Here is a 22554-nt window from a genome sequence, read left to right as displayed (position 1 = left end):
ATTTATTCATTGTTTAGTATGATGTAAACTGTTCTCAAGACTGTATATGAAAGCTTTATGATATGAAGTCTCTTTACAGTATGAAACAGAATTAGACCAATCATCAACATGAACAAGGCTCACCTCATTACATATTCATGAGCTATGCACAATCACACACAGTCCAATCACAGTTATTAAACTCATAAATATGCAAATGAGAACATTAACACAGGGTTTATAAATATGAAGTCTTGAAACTGTTCTGTCATGGAGACTTGAGAAGATAATCCAGCCTCAATGGAGTGATTTAATGAGCGTAATGTTTAATAAACAGTCATAAAGGCGTTGACGGTGAGCGTTCACAGCTCTGTGTGTCTGTAGGGTGTAACGGTGGTGGACGAGACTGGAGAGACGGTTCTGACCAGAGTTCAGCATGCAGAACCACAGACACTCATTCTGAAAGAAAAACACACCGAGATTAATTTCCAGATGGAGTGTGCAGCAACGAAGGTGAGGGATTCTGTACAATCCGCCACATTATTGATGTGTGATGAAGACTATTCAGTGTTAATATATAAATCAAGTGTTTCTCATTCTTCTCAACACTGTCTCTCTGCAGAACCTTGTGAAACTGTCTTGTAATGGTGAGTGCAGTGTAATTTAATAAGATTAATTAGATGTTATTATTACAAATAAATATTAAAATCTAAAGACAGTTTAATATATATACAGTACAGTCCAAAAGTTTGGAACCACTAAGATTTTTAATGTTTTTAAAAGAAGTTTCGTCTGCTCACCAAGGCTACATTTATTTAATTAAAAATACAGTAAAAACAGTAATATTGTGAAATATTATTACAATTTAAAATAACTGTGTACTATTTAAATATATTTGACAAAGTAATTTATTCCTGTGATGCAAAGCTGAATTTTCAGCATCATTACTCCAGTCTTCAGTGTCACATGATCCTTCAGAAATCATTCTAATATGCTGATCTGCTGCTCAAGAAACATTTATGATTATTTTCAATGTTGAAAACAGTTGTGTACTTTTTTTTTCAGGATTCCTTGATGAATAGAAAGTTCAAAAGAACAGCATTTATCTGAAATACAAAGCTTCTGTAGCATTATACACTACCGTTCAAAAGTTTGGGGTCAGTAAGAATTTTTATTTTTATTTTTTTTAAAAGAAATTAAATAAATGAATACTTTTATTCAGCAAGGATGCATTAAATCAATCAAAAGTGGCAGTAAAGACATTTATAATGTTACAAAAGATTAGATTTCAGATAAACACTGTTCTTTTGAACTTTCTATTCATCAAATAATCCTGAAAAAAAATATTGTACACAAATATTTTGTACAATTGTACACATTAAATGTTTCTTGAGCAGCAGATCAGCATATTAGAATGATTTCTGAAGGATCATGTGACACTGAAGACTGGAGTAATGATGCTGAAAATTCAGCTTTGATCACAGGAATAAATTACTTTGTCAAATATATTCAAATAGAAAACAGTTATTTTAAATTGTAATAATATTTCACAATATTACTGTTTTTTACTGTATTTTTAATTAAATAAATGTAGCCTTGGTGAGCAGACGAAACTTCTTTTAAAAACATTAAAAATCTTAGTGGTTCCAAACTTTTGGACTGTACTGTATATATGATGTGATTATTAATCAGTATTTTCTGTTCCATCAGATCTCTGTCTGGTTTCAGATGAACTCACCACAGCTACAGGTGAGAAAGTGTTTGAATTATGAAACAATAATAATATCAGAACACTTAATTCATCTTAAACATGTCATTTATTATGAAGAAAGATGCAACGAGACACTTTACAATCAAAACAATATTTTTGAGGAATGAAATAATAGATTGCGGTCAGTAATTATTTTGTGTTTTTGAGCAGAATCGCAGCGCACTAATAACGCTGGAAACAAGAGCACTAATGACGGCATCTTCATCATCCTGTCCATCATCATCATCATCTTCACTGTCACCTAGTAAGAAGAAATGAGAGAAATGAAGGAGATTGATGTACAGTGACATTCACTGATGTAAAGCGTCTCGTCTCTCGTTTCAGGGCCGTTCGAGTGTGTTTTGTGGTGAAGACTCTGATTCTGCGTCGTGGAGACCAAAACCAGAGATCAACCACAAACTGATCATGTGACATCAATAGAGCTCAGTAATATTATCAACATACAATATTATATCATATCATACATATAACTATAATTTTAATGCAAATAAAATATTATTATTATTTCTCATTTATATTAGAATGCAATATAACATATGATGGTAACACTTTACAAGGTTCCATTAGTTGACATTAGTTAACATGAACTAACAATGAACACTGTCCAGCATACTAATAGTGTACAGTAGTTCATGGAAATTTCATGTTTTGTTCAGATAAATCGCTACCAAGAGGCACAATCCCACCGAGATTTTTTGTGTCCTCAGAGTGACATGTGTGTGTCAAATTCGGTGGAAATATCTCATTTCGTTTTGGCATTACAGACATTTATATGTATGAGACCATAAAAAATGACCCATGGGTGACTTTGATTGGATTTTTTTGTCACTTACTATCAAAATTTTGAGATTTGGGTATTGACACCTAGTTAACGAACTATGGTTCCAATTTTTTTAAGCGTTAAATCATCACGTTGCACAAACCATAAGGCAAAACCTAGCATGTTCAGTATCGTTGGACACGGCAAGGTTTCAGGAGTGTAAGGAGACTCACGTGAAAATAAGTTGACCACATCCAAAGTTATAAGCATATAAATATTTTTTCCCCACTAGCTGGCGCTGGTCCAAATGACCCATGCCGAGTTTCTCAATGATACGCTAACGCATCCATAAAATACAGCATTTTAGCACAAAATTCAAAGTGGCCGATATGAAAAAATTGGATTTCATTTAACTCGCCACGTCGACTTGAATCTAAGAAGTTACAAACTAACAAACCGTTCAGAAGTTATAAGCAAAAACAACCTTTTTTTTTTTGTATCTCCGGACCAGTAGGTGGCACTGTGCCAAAACACAGCATGTTGACTCAGGTCTTGCTTATGATGACACGTACCAAGTTTGGTCAGAATACGATAAAGCGTTGCGGAGATACAGCCTTAAAGGTTTAGTTCACTTTCAAATTAAAATTTCCTGATTATTTACTCACCCTCATGTCATCACAGGTCAAAGTTTGAACTAACTGTTATATACTTGCACTAGCATATTGAATATCACAATTTAGTTCAAACTTTGACCTGAGGAGGGCAGTAATACACTTAGCAGTGTCTACACTGATGGAATTCTGATAGAGAAGAAGAAGAAGAGAGCTAGTTCAAGACGAGCATTTATGGTTAAAACGTATAAAAAAAAATGTTTTCAATCAAAACCTTCATTTCTTTTCGACTGAAGAAAGAAAGACATGAACATCTTGGATGACATGGAGGAGAGTAAATTATCAGGAAATTTGTATTTGAAAGTGAACTAATCCTTTAAGTCTTTTCTCGCAATCACTGCGTAAAATTAGTTTGTGCGTTTTTTGAAAACGGTTTGACAAATCGACTTGAATTCCATAACTTTTATTTTGTCAGCATGATCTGAAGATGATCTGGTTCAATTTTCATGAAAATCAGAGAAAATGTATGTTTTTCAGAAAATTCAAAATGGCAGAAGAATTTTGGAAGGAAAAAATAATTTTGTTTCTAGCCCTTATGGATCAAAAATTATTAGCATAAACATGAGTGCAAATTTAGACAGTTGGTGGCGCTAGAGGGATTGAGTTAGAGACTCAAACATGCTATGGTGACAGTTCAGACCGTCCTTGATCAGTGTGCCGAACTTTCCCGCAAGCGTTTCTCTGGGCTCCTATAGACTTCCCGAGCGGAAGAATAACAGATTCACCTTCAGTGCTGTTATAGTGTATTCTTTATTGTTAGTTCATGTTAAATAATGCATTCACGAATATTAACAACTGAGACCTTACTGTAAAGTGTTACTTTATAATATTATATTGTTATATTATTGTATTATTGTGTTATATTACTATATTATATTATAACTGACTATTTGTAGTTTTTAATTCAACAGAAACATCATATTGATATTTTACATTTGATGAGAAAATGAATTCAAAAACTCAAACATTATGAATAGTAAAACTGGATTTAAAATTGTTCAGTCTTTTTTATCCTTGTAAAATAATCAGGGCCGTATTCACGAAACATGTGATCTTAGCACTAAGAGTTTTCCTAAACAGCAGCAAAAGTTTTCTGTTAAAATCTGTTTAGAAATCTGCTGAGACTAAGAAACAGAGAGAAGTGTTGAGCTAAGAGAAAGGGCGCAGTTGGCCTCGTCGCTATGGATGATGACAATTTTTATTGTCATTATTTTATCATTCTATACATTTTTCTTGTACATAAATGAAATTTTATGTTATGCCATCGTTGATTCAAATCTATAAATCAAAATATATATTGCAGTTATGAAGAAAAGCTTCAGCACTCATTCTCTATCACTATCTCCTCAATAGTGTTCAGTGTCTTTGGGCGGATTGCTGAGGCGGATTGCCGGTAACAACCATTTTAGGATTGTTTGTGATTTGGTCTCAGTGATTTAGAAGTCCTCTTGACTACTCCCAACGTTTCACAGGTTTAGGAGTGAGTTTTAGCACTAAAATGCTTTGATTAATACTCTTAGAGCAAAAATTTAGGATTATTTTTAAGAGTTTCTCATAAATCGACAAGTTAGGAGCTACTTTTAGCCTTGAGATGTTTTGTGAATACGGCTCGTGTTGTTCTTGTTTTCTCTGTTATTCTGTAGTTTAGTGTTTTACTCGCAGGTTTAGCTGCTGAATGGAGAGAGTGATGCAGATTTCATCTGATTGTAAAAGTTTCAGATTGTTTTTGTGTTTTGATTGTTTTCCCTGTTCCCATTTGCCTGTCATTGTAAGTTGACCTAGATTGAGTAAATTCGAGGTCGGGGACCAGATTCACTGAACGTGGACTGAGCGAAGTCCTACAGCTCTACTTGGCTGATTTTAGGTGAAATATCAGATCTGTTGGAGACGTCAGACAGATTATTTAGGCGCTGAGAGAAAACCACAGAGAAAGATAGCCAATAAGAGACAAATTAAAAAATACACAGAACAAATATTCTGACTGAAACTCTCTGACTCTTCAGACTCAGTATTCTCTGCTTTACTGATACTTTCATTTCATATGCATTGCATTTTTATTCTTATATATTTGTTCCTTTTTCCTGTAAAGCACTTTGAATGATCGTTGTGCATAAAATTTGCTAATATAGACAAACTTGCCTTGCCTAAAAATAAACTGACCTAGTTTCCCAGTGTTCATTGTTTTGGTGTCATCTTTGTAAACGTGATTGTTTTATTTCAGTTACACTCTATTTTAGCTGACATAGTTATATTGTACTCGAATAAGGAATGAGTAACATTAATTAACTTCATCTACTTACTATAGGGTTTGGTTTAGATACCTGTAATTATGCAGAATTTACTGTTATTACTGGAGTAAGTTCATGTAAATATGTCACCCTAAAATAAAGTGATAACTTTATTTCTCCTGCCAATGTACTTCTGTGGATTAAATAAAGGCTTTTGTTCACGTTACTACAGCCTCAGTGTGACGGTCACGCCAGATTCCAGAGCTGATGTTTTCATGAATAAAATCGAAACCACCACTGTCATTGGCCAGATTCCTGGATGAATGTTCAGATTAACCAATCACACTCAAAGAAACAGAGTAGCCTACTGTTGCAACTACAGAAAGAAAAAAAACAACTTGTTTTAAACTAAAGATTGCAAATGTGTATTTTTAGATTCATTTAATTAATTGGTCAGATGGTGTTTTCACATATGCACCAAATATGTGCAGATGTTTGTCTATACTTGTTACTTACCCTTTCACATTTGAACAAATCCCTGCTTTAGAGCCAGTCTCATGTCTAACTGCAGCTGTGCACAACTGTGATGTTCAGTATCACTGCAGTGTTTGTTTAGGGTTATTCCTCTGTCCACAGTAACTCTTATTCAAACACTGACATAATCGCATACAAGTTACAACATTTGTCTGCAGATTTTATTTAACAGCAGTTAACTGCAGTGGTTAGGCCGTTACACATTCATTGTATGAGACCATAAACTGAAAATTATGCTCTCTGACTAATTCAACAATAACTGAGCTCTTTGATAATGAGATGATCAAACATGAACATGTTGACGAGACAATGCAATGACTCAAATCAAAAACCATAACAAACTCTTGACTCTTGGAAACAGGGTAAACAGGAAAACACACTGACGGATAATTAATGCTTGTTTAATCATTTCATCACAGTAGCGTCTGCAGCAGCATGATGATTCACAGCAACACTACAAAAATGATTTTCTTACTTGAGTTGTCGTCTTGTTTCAGTCCAAATATCTAAACAATTCTTAAATCAAGAAGCATTTTCTAGACAAGTAAAAATTGCCTTGTTTTCAGAATTAAATTAGTCAAAATTAAGTGAGTTTTTGCTTAAAACAAGTAAAATAATCTGCCAGTGGGGTAAGAAAAATAATTGACTTCGTTTTTAAATATCATTATTTTGCTTATCCCATCGACCAGATTACTAAGAATATCAACCTTTAATATAACAAGCTATATGTTTAATTACAGATTATGATTATTCATGCAATTTTACATGAATTTGTATGTAATGTAAGAAAAATACTACATAAATACAGTAATTTTCCCCATCAAAAAAATGAGAAATACTGTAATTTGCCATTAACGCTATAATACTTAAAATAACAGTCAATAATAGTCTTACTTGATTAAAGTTTGATTAAAAGTCCTGTTTTGATTTCCATTCAGTTTGCTCCGGTCGCTCTCGAATGTCCAGCATTGTTACGCCCCGTATAGGGGAAAGAGTGCAGCATGAAAAACTCTGAGAAATGAACTGAAATTGAATGATTATACATTTATTGACTTTAAAGTTGACACTTGGGTCAAAATAACAAACAAAAGTTCCTTGTTTTAAAACTTCTTTTCTAAACCCTAACCCAAAAGAAAAGAAAAGAAAAGAAACGAAAAATACAATACACAAACCTAACTCCCTAACCAAAAAAACAAAGATCAAACAGCTTACAATAAACAAAAATGGCGTCAGACTCCCTACTTTCCCAAATAATCAGTATTTACAATATATACAACCAGGCAACCAAAACTGAAAGTGCAATCCAAACTCAACGTCAAAACAGGCAAATGGGTCAAATATAACAAAGTTCCTCAAATACAAACAATTGAGATTCAAACAAACGATCAAACGACTCTCAGTCTCTTATACTCTTAACACACACAGATTCTGCACTACACATCCAGACACTCAAATCAAAACAAAAGATCCTCCTCCCTATAGAGGAAGTGATGACATGCTTTTTTAAGTACTGTGCACCAATCAGGAAACAGCATCAATCAGCCTGCAGAAACCAATCAGGATGATGTCTCTAGACAGACACTCAGAGAAAAACAGAAATAGACAGAAACACAGCCACGATGAATGGATTCTTCTCTTAGAGCAGTGATGTGATGTGCATGATGTCGCTCAGTAAACTTAAAAATAATCATTTTAATAGGAGCATTTACTCAAAAATGTTGAGCCACGCAAAAATAAAACTAAATTCCTCGTTAATAAAATGTAATTGTTTTACTTTGAATTAAGTTGTATGTAACAGACTTTACTTGTTCTCAGTCTGTTCTGGTTTACTGTGAAATAACTCTATTCTCTGTTAGAGATTCACCAAGAACAGAAAACAGGAGACAAAGGGAAATAAGGCCTTGCATGTCTTAAAATTTTTATTTCAGGATCACTTTTAATTAATTATTTTTTATTATTATATTATTATTATTCTTTTTCATGTTGCTCTGTACTTTGTGTTTTATATCATTGCGCTTTGAGAAAGCAACTGTTAAAGGCGCTAAACAAATTAAAGATGATTACAGATTCATTCATACAAATGACCCGTCTTCTTTTGCACAAAGTAAGATTATGTAGCAACAGGTTGATAGTTATATATGCAATATTGTTGTAAAATTACCGTAAAATTAAATACAAAAAACTAAAAGAAATAAAATACAGTAAAAGAATAAAAAGAAAGAATGAGTAATATATGCATAATAATTCATCTAAATATTATAATTTAAACTTTGACAAATCTACTCTGGTCAGATGATAATGGTTAGTGATGGTCTTCATATCTTCAAGAGCGAAGTTTACAGTAAATGCGTTGATGACATCACAGAGCTTCAGATATTTAGACTCCTTATATTTTTTCCCTTTAAGTTCTAGTTTATCAGATTCTTTATTAAATATGTATTCTTTATCTATTAGTTCACGCCGCTCAGAATGAAAAAGCAAACAAACTTCTTCACTAATTTCCTCACTAATATTCTGTTCTTTCACGTGTTTTTTTAGTTTATCTGCCTGTTGTTTTCCAGAGCTCTTCAGCTCTTCTAATGTCAATGGATTACTGGGAAAAACTATTTTAAATTTGTGTAGAGAGGAGAGGACATTCATCTTATCGTTTATTTTCTTAATTTCTCTTATGATATTATGTCGCATTTGTGATTTCTTTCTATTTGCTTGGTTTATCTGTGAAAATCTAAATTTTGATCTTCGGTCTTCTTCATTAACCATTTCTTTTAACCATAGTAATATATATTTAATAAAAGGATCTTCATCAGTACTCAGTTCCTGTGTCTCATTTAATATATTCCTCCCTGTTGCACCATAAATGCACTCAAAGAAATTGTGAACCTTTATATTATAAGTACTGTGTATTTTCTCAGAGAAATTACCTAACTTACTCGTACAAGATTCATTACCTTTTCTGCCTAAACAGGGGCTGTTATTAGTAAAATTTAATATAGACTCAATCTGTCGCTCTTCTATAATATTCTTATTGTTACTCAAGTATTCTTCTATTGCTGTAATATTTTTTTCTTCAGTATGTTTTAAATCAGGACGATATTCACTTTTTAGTGTGAAGGGTCCAATTAGTTTATGTGATCCATTTTTAAACTCAATTATGGTAAATGAAAACTGTTTTTCAAAGTCAACCTCAATAAAATACATTCTATTATCATTTATATACTCCAAAATCTTTAAAGACATAGTTTGATCTACAGGAATATTGGAATATTTAGAAAATATATACGCTCTTATACGCTCATGAGCTAAAACATTCAGAGGGAAACACAAGGCCTTGTGCTGTTCATTTCTTCGGTCTGTCCCCGTCTGAAAACGCTAAAACAAACCCTGACCACCACGATGGTGGCATAATCTATTGACCAATAAAACACCAACATTTAAACCTCTGTTGATTCTCAATAAGAAATTATTTAGACATGTGACAAAAATAAAGTCAATATGGTTAGTAATAAGTAAATCAGATCTTTTACTCAGATCTTGAGAGATTTAATGTATTTTACCTTCAGTTGATTTCAATTAAATGGTTTTGGCTGAAGTCACTTGTAGTTCTTGTGTTTCTCTTTTCTTCAGTGATTCTTCTTGTTAACAGCAGGTGTTCATCATTAATCTTCAATCATCCCTGAATTAATAGCTTAATTATCTCATTAACTTTAACTCTGCTTCAGTGTTATTTTAACACTATTCAGAGAGGGACCAAATGTTATCTGAGCAGAGTTGATTTAACTCTGTGGATTTTACTGTGTAATAATAAAGTTATGTTTTACAGTGTTTCACAGAGTTTAAGCTCAGACTACAGTTTTTAATTCATGAATAATGTAATGTTGTGAACGCACAATCCGAGCCTATCCCTGTGCGGCTGACACTGTCACATGACAAGGAACGACTCCGACACTCTCTTCCCACTGCACACGACAGCCGAATCATTCACTCCTGATGGAGAGACGCACACGGGCTGCGTGAGGTGAGATTTATTAATAATGTTTTGTTTAACTTTGTCAGAAAAACTTGATACTTTTATGTATATTATTAAATAAGCAATACATTTATATTTGTATTTTATTATTTTTAAAGGTTTTCTCCATATCTTTCTTACAAAATTATTGTCAGTCATTTGTCCTCTATGCATAGTTATTATTGTTTGTATTTATATATTCATCCCACTATAATGAATGTGTGGAGGATAACAGCTTTTGCTGCTGCACTTCTTCATCTTTATTCATTGTTAGTTTATATCAACCTCTATGTTAAATATGTTAATGTTACAGTAAAATGTTTAATAAATCTACTGCATAGAAATACTAGTCTGAGACAGAGAGAATGTGCTTCTCTCCCATGTTCACAAGTGTGATCATAATGAAAGTTCATACCCTCTGCCACAAGGGGGCGATGCTGTGTGCAGTGGAAACACAGCTTGAGTCTGGAGGTGAACTAATAAACTGTCACATGACAAAAGAGTGAATGACTCAGACCAGAAACACACCTTAGCTGAAAACACTGACGATTTTCTCCACCGATCACTCGATCGCCGACTGTGGGCCCCGCCACCTAAGCTCCTTACCCATGAGCCCACTCTAACCCACGAGGCCACCACTGCCACCATTAAATCCCCAAGAAATTTTTTTTGGGGGGGGCATATACCTGTGGGTGGGGCTCCCGAACTGCCATGGCTACCTGAAACTCCTGACCCACCTTTGCATCCCAATGCTCCCGACCCGCCAGGACGCCTAGTGTCCTCGGATCTGCCCTGGAGACCTCCTTCCCCGTCTTTGCATCCACCCTCACCTGCCAGAGACTATTTGCTCTGTTTCTGGATTTACGGTTGTTATCTGCCAGCCTGTTCCTCGACTACGATTCTGCCTGCTCTCTGCCATACCTGTCTGCTGTTGTTCTACAATTGACTGTCTGACTACGAACTGTTTATTAAAGCTTGCAAATGGATCCTACCCTGAGTCCCGCTTCGTTACAAAACACAAATGACTGTACACTGTAAAAAATGCTGTTCTTACTTAGAGTTTTTGTCTTGTTTCTAGTCCAAACATCCAAGGAGCATTTTCTTGACAAGTAAAAAATATTTTCTTGTTTTCAGGAAAAATAAGTCAAAATTGAGTGAGTTTTTCCTTAAATCAAGCAAAATAATCTTAATCCAAACTGAAAACAAGATTATATAGTTTATTTTTGGTTTGAAATAAGATTATTTTGCTTACCCCATTGGCAGATTATTTTGCTTGATTTAAGGAAAAACTCACTCAATTTTGACTTATTTTTCCTGAAAACAAGAAAATATTTTTTACTTGTCAAGAAAATGCTTCTTGATTCAAAAACTCTAAGTAAGAACAGCATTTTTTGCAGTGTAGATATATCTGAAGAAATGAAGAACAGTATCTTGTGTAGGACTACACACACACACACACACACACACTCACACACACACACACACACACACACACACACACACACACACACACACACTATTGTTCTAAAAAGAACATGTTATTTAAATGGTCTTTCTGAATGTCTTGACTCAGATTTCTTGTCTGGATTAACTCTGATCCTGACACTGAGGGGTCGACAAAATGTAAAACTTGCTTGGATGTCTTTAACTCCAACAACCAAAGGAAACATGTTCACAGAGATATAACCTCCATAAATATAACCATAAATCCATCTGACCCTCAATCTGATGACCTGTCAATCAGAGTTGTAAATCATCCCATTAAACTGTCACTGACAGCTGCTGACCCTCGTAAAATCAATCTGACATTTTGACATACAGTTTAGGTTATTAATGATAATATATTTTACTAGTTATAATTTGTTAGCCCAGCAACAAGAGCACTTTGTAGCCCAAACACCATATTTTGGTGAAAACAGTACAATAATATTTGGCAGTTTGATCTATTCTCATCATCTACATGTGATTTATTGGATCAGCTTACCTCAGAATCAATTTTGTGTTGTTGCCTGTGATTTTCTCAAACATCAGAAACATCAGGGCCGAATCAGAGATACGGAGGCCTGCCGCACGATTCCTCTGAACGGATGGAGCCGTAGAGTCACCTGACATGGTCACATGGTTTGTTTGTTCATTGCTTTAGAGATGGTGTTATTGCTCTTTATAGGTGAGTGTGTGTCAGACTGACTCCTCCTTTTGTCCAGGAAGTTTTTTGTCTTCTGACCATCAGTTTGTGACCCTCAAATCCTCCAGATTGGTCAGAAGACAAACAATTAAACATAAAGATAAACTGTTGTTGAAACTAATAAGGGGAAGATCCTTTTTCCACATTAAACAAACAAACAAACAAAAAAAATAATGATTATGATATTAACAGAAATCAACTATACAACATTCAATGGAAATGAGAAAATCATGTTCAATACTGTATATTTTATACACTAATGCCAAGGTCTCTGGAATGAGGTAAAGTGACATTTATCCTCATGCTGGAGCTGAAGTCTTCCACTGCAGGTCTATATACTGATAGAAATGAAACAAACAGATCTCACAGCAACTATGAAACTTAGTTACTACAACACTGAATATCTGATGTAACACACACACACACACACACACACACACACAAGTGTCACGTTCTGTTAGTGTTTAGCTCCATTTCCATGGACAGTTAAGCCCTATTCGGACAGGATTAGTTTAACATGGGGAGGTGGAGTAAAGTAATTTAACCTCAGGATGTCTGTAATATTAATTGGCCAATTCGCACGGGACAAGACATCTCAGTAAAACTAGCAGAAGTGGGAGGAGTAACTCGATTTACGCACCGCCGTCACCTCCCTGTCGTCATGTGGGTATACATTGCTTTCTGATACCATGTGCGCAAACACATATAATCTAAATTATATTAAATTATGATTGGAATATGATGGTAATAGGCACTTAGCTAAAGATAAAATGAGTTTTGTGCCTCTGACAAGTGCTTTCGATCTTCTTTTTGCTCTGAATGTTATGTGGAAAATACTGGATTGTCACAGACTTGTCCCTCCACCTACAACTCAAATGAATGTTTCTTCAAGCACTTCCATGCTTGAAAAATGCGCAGAAAACTACTTTTAAACAGGAAATGACGGAATTTTTCCGTACATATTTACAGCGGGTCTATTTGAACAGGATTAGTATTACCTGAAGTCATTTTTCTGGACCTATTTACAGATGGTAAAAGTCACCGTAATCTTTACTGACATTGTCCGTGATGATTACTGACGAAACTAAAATCACAGAGAAGCTCTGGTAATGATTACTTTACCCCACCTCCCGTCTGAATAGGGCTTCAGTTTCTCTCCAGCACCTGTTCCCTTTGTTCTAGTTCAGTTACTCTGGACACTCATCAACACACCTGCTTGCCATCATTATATGTTCAAGTTCCTCCTTGTATTCAGTTGACTGTATTGTCGTGTTCACACGCTGTTTCATTGCCTTCTTGACACTGGATTACATGAGTTAGTTTGTTTAACAGTTTTGTGACTCTTTCTCATCATCATCTGGACTAAACGTTACTACAGTACACTGAAGGCTTTTGCAGAGAACAAAATAAGGCCTTTTCTCTCGATGCAAGTGTTGCACGTCCTGATATTGCTGAGTTAGATGCTTTCCTGGGTCAACATATTTTGTTGATCCTGGAACAACATTCTAGTCTGAAAATTTAGTCTTAACCCTATTCCTACCCCTAAACTTAACCCTACCCATAAGTTATCCCAAAAATCAGAGGGAAATGATAGATGAATAACGCTGATGTAGAAGCACCAATTCACAATTTTAAGCCTAAACTTGACATAATCTGTAAACTTGTCCCTCAAATCTGACTGGTTGATTTGAATGTTGTTCCAGGATCAACAAAAATGTTGACTCAGCGATATCAGGTTATGCGCAAGGCACGGACATTTGAATATCCAATCATTATTTGATCTGATTACTTGCTAACAGATGCATAAAAGAAATAACAGGCCAGGCAAAAGAACTAAGCGCAAGTTCACACACATCTATCATCTAATGTTTCAGTGCAGGAAGTGATTGTTTTCTGTGAATGCGTGAGACTTCAGATTCATTAGCTGCTATGGGGAAATAACTAAGAATAACAAAGTGCAGTAAATGTTAAATCTGTCAATAGCTACATTTACATGGACACCTTTTGTTTCACTTGGAACAAATTTAGTCTGATTGATGATTTTTTTTTGACATGCTGCACAAATATACAGTTTCCCGCTGTGTGCACATACTATCCATTCTCCTACATTGCTTCTCTTCTTTGTTTTCAAGAGCAGACTTAGGCTAATATTGATCTATTTGGGGTCCTGATTAGGAAACTGTGCTGCTTATATTTATCCCTTATCAAGCCGTCTGTGGATGAGGGTCCAAGTTACAAAGAAAGTGTAAACTGGGGTTGCATCAGTTACACTTTTTCCATATGTTGAATGGCGTAAGGCGTAACGTAAGCTTTGTGAACTGTGAGAGTTCGTACATTGAATACAGAAAGTGGTCTGGCGGAAGCTAGATATTTAGAACTTGTTAAATATTCATATTTTTTCTACACAAAAGCATCGCTTCACTTCAGAAGGTCTTTATTAACCCTCTGGAGCTGAAAACGATGGCTTGAGGATTAGTAGCTGGGGCTAATTTATTTGAAACTGAACTAATCTTTTTTGGCATGAAGGTTTTTTTTTTTTTCACAGGAAAAAATGTTTAAATATGTCATTTTATTGATCAAAAATGAGTTTTAAGGAATACAATTATTGACTACAGGGGGACTTTAAGATGTTTTTTGAATACAGCCCCTGATTTATACTGGATTTCTGATTTTATTTGACAAATGAAAAAAAGAAAATAGAAAAATTGCATGAATTTACTTCAGAACAACCAAATCAAGCACAGGTTTTTTTTTTGTGTGTGTGTGTGTGTGTGTGTGTGTGAGTGACAAAAAAGTGGACAAAATGTTATGTGTCAACAAAAACAGACTCGCACAGAATGGTGAGCTTACAGTAACACACTTTATTAACAGCCTGAAGTGCCCAAGATGAGTAACTGTAGTGAATAACAGTGCAGATGAAGATTACGGGTTTCTATAGAGTGGTGCTGATGAGAGAGGAGATGGCTGACGGATGGTGGTGGTTAGGAGATGGAGATGGAGATGGAGGCCGTTGTGAAAGTGGAGCCTGGAGTACATTATTCCTCTGAGATGAAGGGAAAGTTCATGTGGGGTCATGATACTGCCCCAAACATCGTACCAGGGTTAAATGTTTACAACAGATTCTTATTTTGGAACAAATATATTCTACTTTATGACTACATAACTAATTTCAAAAAAATTTCTTCCTAATTTATTTTCAATTTCTCTGATTTCCATAAGAAAAAGATGCAAAGAATAGTTTAGAATAATGCTAGCGAGTCTCTTTTTTAAAAACTTGCTAGATGCATCTTCCACTTTTTTAGCCCACCAGAGAAAGAAAACTTCTTCCAGGTAGCTGCAGATTTCTTCATATATATTTTCATAATCATCAATTAAAAGTTTAGAAATTTTTGTAGTAAAGTTGTTAAACATTTCTAAACCATGTTCATGAAAACCATCAAAAGTATAGCTTAATTTTGGATGTTTTTTGAATAAATCTTGCTCAATGTCATTAAGATGTTTTATTGTTTCAGAATTTGATATTTTTGAATAAAATTGCTTAAGTTTGCGTTTTGGTCTGTGTCCAGTATCTTCCATTGAAAACGTTTGATTTTTGTACTTTTGTTTCTGAATGATTTGTTTGTAAATCAGGATTAATAATTCCTTAACTTCACTATCATTATTATCATCATATTTTGGATCATCATCTTTAATAGGATAAGAAGACAAGGCTTTCTCGTGCGAGCCAAAGGCTTTATGATAACCAATAATTGTGTTTATGCCATGCTTCTCATTTAACATATTTGCTATAACAAAAGCCACGATCATGCAGGGCACATGATTGCACCTTGTTAAACATGGGCTATTTGTAGAATAGATATAAATTTCTGAATAATCACTATTACTTTCATAATAAATTTCTAGTAGTAGTTCAAATATTTTATCTTCAGTATGTTCTCCTTTTGAGAGATAATGAACTTTAATTCTACTCTTGTCGAATGATCCATCTTTTTTTCTAAAAGCTACAAATGCAAGCTGTTTCTTTGCTTTAATAGAATCTTTTGCTGTTTTATCAAGATAATTAAACAATATATTGAAAGTTTCATTATGGGATTTTTTAGGATAAATATATTTAAAATTCTTCATATCAAGTTTATTTTTACATAAGTATATCAAGGATTTTTCCCTGTTACATAAGTCTCTATAAAATATATCTGAACCAATCTTTTTTATGATAAAATCTTCATCATCCATCTTCTCATCCCATTTAATTTTAGAAATAGATCTAAAAAAAAAAGATACACACAGCAGAATGGTTATGTAAATGACACACATAATCATGCTCTTAACAAATACTCTAGTAGCCTAATACTTTATTATATACTTAATTATAATAAATAGTGTTAAACCAGTGTCTCTTGGGTCCGTGTCTACACTGAACACATGTGGACAAAAGACAGTAGGACCCATTTATAATCAGTGACATTTTTCACACTGGATGTGGCATGGTGTGATGCAAAATGACAAATCCCCAACCGTATATGAGGCCCATTTACACTAGTGCATTTTCGGTTTAAAACACATACGAAACCTTTATTTTCTGTGGGATTTAGTATCATATTTGGATACTGGAATAATAAAGTATTTTAAATTTCTTAGGGTTTCTTAATTTTAGACTAGTTTTCATTATATCTGTATAAACGACTGTCAGGTTAGTTGTAGTATGTAGATATAGCCTACTTGAAATTGCAAAAAAAAAAAATATATATGTATATATTTGTCCATATCAAATAGTTGAATGCAATTCACTTTTAGTTGTCAGCTTGTATAAGCACACATTATGCAATTCAATATTAATCATGAATAAAAAAAAAAAAATGCATTTCAACAGGTGTAGTGAAATTTTTGATATATGACCCCTAACCCCCCAATCACGTGTCCTGTCCCGTCACACTGGTGCTCAAATTACATTTCCAAGGTTGGCAGGTCTTTTTTCATTTCAATAAAAAACTTAAGATTGTTTAAATAAATAAATAACACTGATTTAAATATAACACTTACAAAATATGTCTATATGTGAACTTACCCATCAGATGTAATTATTTTGTATTTTGGAAAATCAGACTTCTCTTTGTGTGTTCTGGAAATATTAAAAGAAGGAGTTCATAAAAATAATAAAGAAAACATGCTTATTTTTTGTTACATGTTAATCAGTTTTTGCTCATCTCTATGGAGAGATTTACATTTTCATTTTTAGGGTTAGTCATTGACTCTCTTTTGATTATAATGTTTTTAATCATATTATTATCTTCACACAAGAGCATCATGTTTCAGTTTTAATCTAAATTAGAAAAGTAAATTAGAAAGAAAATAAAAGATAATAGTTTTAAGAATTTATAATGTCCTATCAGATACAGTAATTCAGTACATTTGATTAGATTTTTTTTAATATTATTTCTAAACATCCATGGACACTCACCATCCCTATTTATCACCTTGATAAATACAATAATCATACAATATATATTTAAAGTATACATAACTAACTGAATCCTGCAGACACTACATTATCTTTCTCAAAAGTGGGTTGCATTAATAAAAGCTCAAGACTGACTGTTTTAAAACATAATATTAACAGAAAGCACATGATGAAGCAGCATATAAAGCAGTGAAAGTTCACATCAGTTAAATGTACTCACAGGGAAATCTGTTCAGAGCTCGGTGGGGTTAGGTGAGACTCTTCTGGTGAAGAACTCTATAATAAAAACCAGAGAAATTAGCAGAGAATCATAAGCACTGTAATCCACAATAACTCAATCAGAGCACAATAACTTACCATCTTTTTTTTTTGAGTAGTTCCCGGGGCAGGAGCCACCAAGACACTACTTTCTCTTTGATAAAGAGTTTCTGTATGCCGGCCTACAGTCTCGTCTCTCCACCAATGGACCTGTCTGTCAGATGAACTCCTGCCCCAGGACCTTTTTTATTTTTATAAAATCGGCTTTTTTTAAAACAGCAGCTTTGGAGGATCATGTAAAATGAGAAGCTGGTAAACGGTTTCTCATTTATAGGTTGATTAGGCCCAACCCTTTACAATCACGCCACAAAACAATGCTGTTCATCTCGATTAACACGTGCCTTCAGGTACTGAACGATGCCAAGAACGCCAGCCTAAACAAGGAAGAACAGATCCACGTAAACAAGAGTCTGATTTCACAATCTTCATTCAGAGTCACTCAACCAGTTCACCTTCTTCTCTACGCAAACCATGACATTTCCATTTCCACAGCTAACAAGAATATGTTCCCATTAAATTATGAAAACTTTACTTCTGAATGTTTCCCTCAGGTTATGTTAAGGGAATGTTTTCTCTATTGTATCATTCTTCAAACATTATGGGAACGTTACTTTTGTATGTTCTCTGAATGTTCTCAAAAAATTAGTAACATTTAAAAAACATTAGATGAATGTCCAACTAAAAAAAAAACATTCCATGAACGATGTTTTAATATGTTTCTGTGCGTACGTTTTGAGAACTTTGAAAGAACGTTCTATTAACTTCACTGGAAGAACGTTTGTTCATATAACTATGCAAGAACCTTGACAGAACATTATGTTTTCTCTTCTCTGGTTCCAAACTAAAACAGTTCAAAACATCTATTAAAATCATTAAATCTCATCTTACATGCCAATAAATTAATAGTTTCAGTATTTGAGTTCTTGTGTTGCTTTGTTAAAGTGATCAGCAAATGATTTGCATTTAATATAGCATAATCTAGTATGTATATAAAAAAGTATATAAAAAATATAACACTGTCCTAGTTGAGAATCACAATGGATGAAAAGACACAAATACGATCATTTAGATCAAATCTGAGGATGATATATGAGATTGATGTTTATCCATTTGAACACATTAGAGTTTTTCGCAAGACACAATTTTTTGAAACATTCACCCATTTTCACAAATCCAAATATTCACACTAAATTCACTGATCCTCTGACTCTTCTGGCAAAATCAAGCAATGCTTTCAGATCACACACACATCAGTCAATATATACACTCTCAGAAATAAAAGTACAAAATTGTACCTTTAGGGGTACAATGGTACAAAGGTACAAATTTGTACCCTTGTGATTTGTACCTTAAGAGACCATTTTTGTACCTTTAGTGACAATTTTGTACCTTTATTTAACAGTACAAAAATTGACCCTACAAAATTGGCTTTGACAGCGTACAATTGTTGACTATAATGAGATCTATATATATTTTACACACTGAAGAAGTAACATTGAAGTGAAAAAGTAAGACTGAAGCAGTGTTAAAGTTAATGAGATAATTGATTGATGATTGAGTGATGATTGACAATTAGTGGAGACACCTGATGATAATAAGCAGAATCACTGAAGAAACAACAAGAGAAAAAGAGAGAGACACAACAACTACAACTGACTTCCAGCCATTAAACATTATTACACTTATTATTAACCAGTTTGATTTGATTTCTGTCACACATCAACAAAAGCTCTTACTGAGAATGAACAGATGTTTAGATGTTAATGTTTGAATGAAAGTTTAGTTTGAAGTCACCATGATGGTGAGAAGCATTTCCTTTAGTTGGGCTCTCGTCTCTCTTTATTAACATTAATTTATCTCTGGCTGCTCCAACTTTGTGTTAGTAAAGCACATTTGTTATGGTCAGAGAAACTATGATCTGAGCTGTGTTTCCCAATAGTGCTGTGAGCCAAAGTTGATCAATTTAGGTTTACAATGCTTTGGGAATCACAGTCATGATGGTTGTGTTTTATTCATTGGTGACATCCAGTATTGATGCTTCTCACCATCATGGTGACTTCAAACTAAACTTTCATTCAAACATTAACATCTAAACATCTGTTAATTCTCAGTAAGAACTTTTGTTGATGTATGACAGAAATCAAATCAAACTGGTTAATAATAAGTGTAATAATGTTTAATGGCTGGAAGTCAGTTGTAGTTGTTGTGTCTCTCTCTTTTTCTCTTGTTGTTTCTTCAGTGATTCTGCTTATTATCATCAGGTGTCTCCACTAATTGTCAATCATCACTCAATCATCAATCAATTATCTCATTAACTTTAACACTGCTTCAGTGTTACTTTTTAACACCCGGTAAGATGGACTCATATATGTACACTTTGGGTGTTCATTTAACACTGGGGATTTTGCTGTGTGTATAGTTAAGTACTTTCACTTAAATGACAATTAATAGGTAATTTGCATTGCCATTTAAGTGAAATTATTGAACTTAAATATAAAAGCTTGATAAAAATGATAATTCTAGAAGAAAATTTCAGATGGCACTTAGAGGCTTTTGCATCTGAGCTCTTCATGTATTAATCATGTTGATAGGCCCTATAAAACAAATATTACATATTAATCATGTCAATTTCCTGCATCTGTTATTGACGTCCAAATGACATCCAAAAAAATTACCCCATTCAAAGGTCAAATGTTGAACGTCAAGATGACGTCCAAGTTGGGTCATGGTTGGACGTCCAAATAGTGGACCTAGTTTGGACGTCGAATAGATGTTCAGAAATGGTCATGGACCGGTGGACCTAATATAGACATGATTTGCATGTCTATCCGACGTCCAGTGTTTAGTGGGATTTTTTAACATCTTGCTTCTGTAAAAATGAATGTTTTTGTTTGCTTAAAAATCTACAGATTTATACTGTGAATTCCAATGTGCACAGCCCCAAAAGATGTAGTTTTACTCAAATAATACCATCAAATCTAAGGTTTTTAGACATTTTCAACATTACAATATTTAATTGTAAAATGTATGCATATTTGTTTGTTTTCACAGAAAATATTTATAATTTCAACATTTTATTACAGTAAAAAACAAAGTTTTATCCAGTCTCACAATTAACGGTTATTCAATCAATTTAATACAGTAAAAGGAAGTTTTTGGTTTTACGCTCCATTACCGTTGGAATTTGACGGTGTTTTGCTGTATATTTTACTGACTTTTTTTACAGTGTATGTGCTTGATTTATCTGTGAAAATGTAAATGTTGATCTTCGGTGTTCTTCATTAACCATTTCTTTTTAATAAAAGGATCTTCATCAGTACTCAGTTCCTGTGTCTTATTTAATATATTCCTCCCTGTTGCACCATAAATGCACACAAAGAAATTGTGAACCTTTATATTATAAGTACTGTGCATTTTCTCAGAGAAATTACCTAACTTACTCTTACATGATTCATCATCTTTTTTGTCTAAAGCGGAGCTTTTATCAGTAAAATGTAATATAAGCACTATTTGTCACTCCTCTATAATATTCTCATTGTTAGTTAAGTATTCTTCTATTGTTATGATAGTTTGTTCTTCAGCATGTTGTAAATCAGGACGATATTTACTTTGTTAGAGCTGAACTAATCTGAGTATATTATTGCCTTCACAAGGAAGTCATCAGCCCGTTTTTATGACAGTGGAAACAGCGGTATACAGATAAGTAAATTATGTGAAAAATACTGTGTTTTTTTACACGCGAAACATGAACACACTGTAAAAAAAATTTTGTTCACTCAACTTATATTTTTTAGTTATCTTTTTGCTTTGACTCAGTTAAGTTTTATTGACTTAATCTACTAAGTATGTTCAACTTAAAAAATTTAGTTGACACAGTTAAAATAGTTGGCCCAACAACTTATTTCAACTAACCTGGACTTGTAAAGATTAGTTGAAATACGATAACTTAAATTTTCAAGTTATCTGTACTAAAATTTATGTTCATTCAACTAAAATTTTTTCTCAACTTGCAACAGCACATTCAACCAAATAATTAGTTTTTTCCATACAAACGATTTTATTTTCCCTTACAAAGAGAAAAATAATTGCATTTCCAAATAAATAAACAGATACATGCAAAAATACATATACACAAAGAAATAACTTGATTAGGCTACTTTAAATAAAACAGTTAAAGAAAAAAAAAACATGGCCTGAATAAATAAATAGGCATTCACACAATAAATCATGTTTGTTTGTAAATAATCTTTATGTGAAGAGTTCAGATGCAAAAGCCTCTAAGTGCCATCTGAATTTCTTCTAGAATGATCATTTTTATAAAGCAAAATCCCCAGTGTTAAATTAACACCCAAAGTGTACATATGAGTCCATCTTACCGGGTGTTAAAAAGTAACACTGAAGCAGTGTTAAAGTTAATGAGATAATTGATTGATGATTGAGTGATGATTGACAATTAGTGGAGACACCTGATGATAATAAGCAGAATCACTGAAGAAACAACAAGAGAAAAAGAGAGAGACACAACAACTACAACTGACTTCCAGCCATTAAACATTATTACACTTATTATTAACCAGTTTGATTTGATTTCTGTCACACATCAACAAAAGTTCTTACTGAGAATTAACAGATGTTTAGATGTTA

The 22554-nt window shown here is 33.6% G+C and overlaps 1 protein-coding gene across 1 annotated transcript; it reads right to left on the bottom strand.

The window, feature by feature from the left end:
- Positions 1-14975: 14975 nt before the first annotated feature.
- On the bottom strand, positions 14976-18197 carry LOC125276049. The gene is made up of 4 exons (XM_048203466.1): positions 17950-18197; positions 17813-17868; positions 17200-17253; positions 14976-16398 (listed from the first exon to the last, which is right to left on the bottom strand). The coding sequence occupies exons 1-4, from the start codon at positions 17950-17952 to the stop codon at positions 15279-15281; spliced, it is 1233 nt and encodes a 410-aa protein (XP_048059423.1). The 5' UTR covers positions 17953-18197; the 3' UTR covers positions 14976-15278.
- Positions 18198-22554: the final 4357 nt, after the last annotated feature.

The sequence above is a fragment of the Megalobrama amblycephala genome, linkage group LG9 (assembly GCF_018812025.1).
Source record: "Megalobrama amblycephala isolate DHTTF-2021 linkage group LG9, ASM1881202v1, whole genome shotgun sequence".
NCBI classification, from domain to species: Eukaryota; Metazoa; Chordata; class Actinopteri; order Cypriniformes; family Xenocyprididae; genus Megalobrama; species Megalobrama amblycephala.
This window is presented reverse-complemented; position numbering and strand designations above follow the sequence as displayed.

Coding starts and splice junctions, on each gene's coding strand:
- LOC125276049 (XM_048203466.1), bottom strand. Junction 17,254..17,812: donor AGCTCTGAACAGATTTCCCT/GTGAGTACATTT, acceptor TAATATTTCCAG/AACACACAAAGAGAAGTCTG. Junction 16,399..17,199: donor AAAATAATTACATCTGATGG/GTAAGTTCACAT, acceptor TTTTTTTTTTAG/ATCTATTTCTAAAATTAAAT.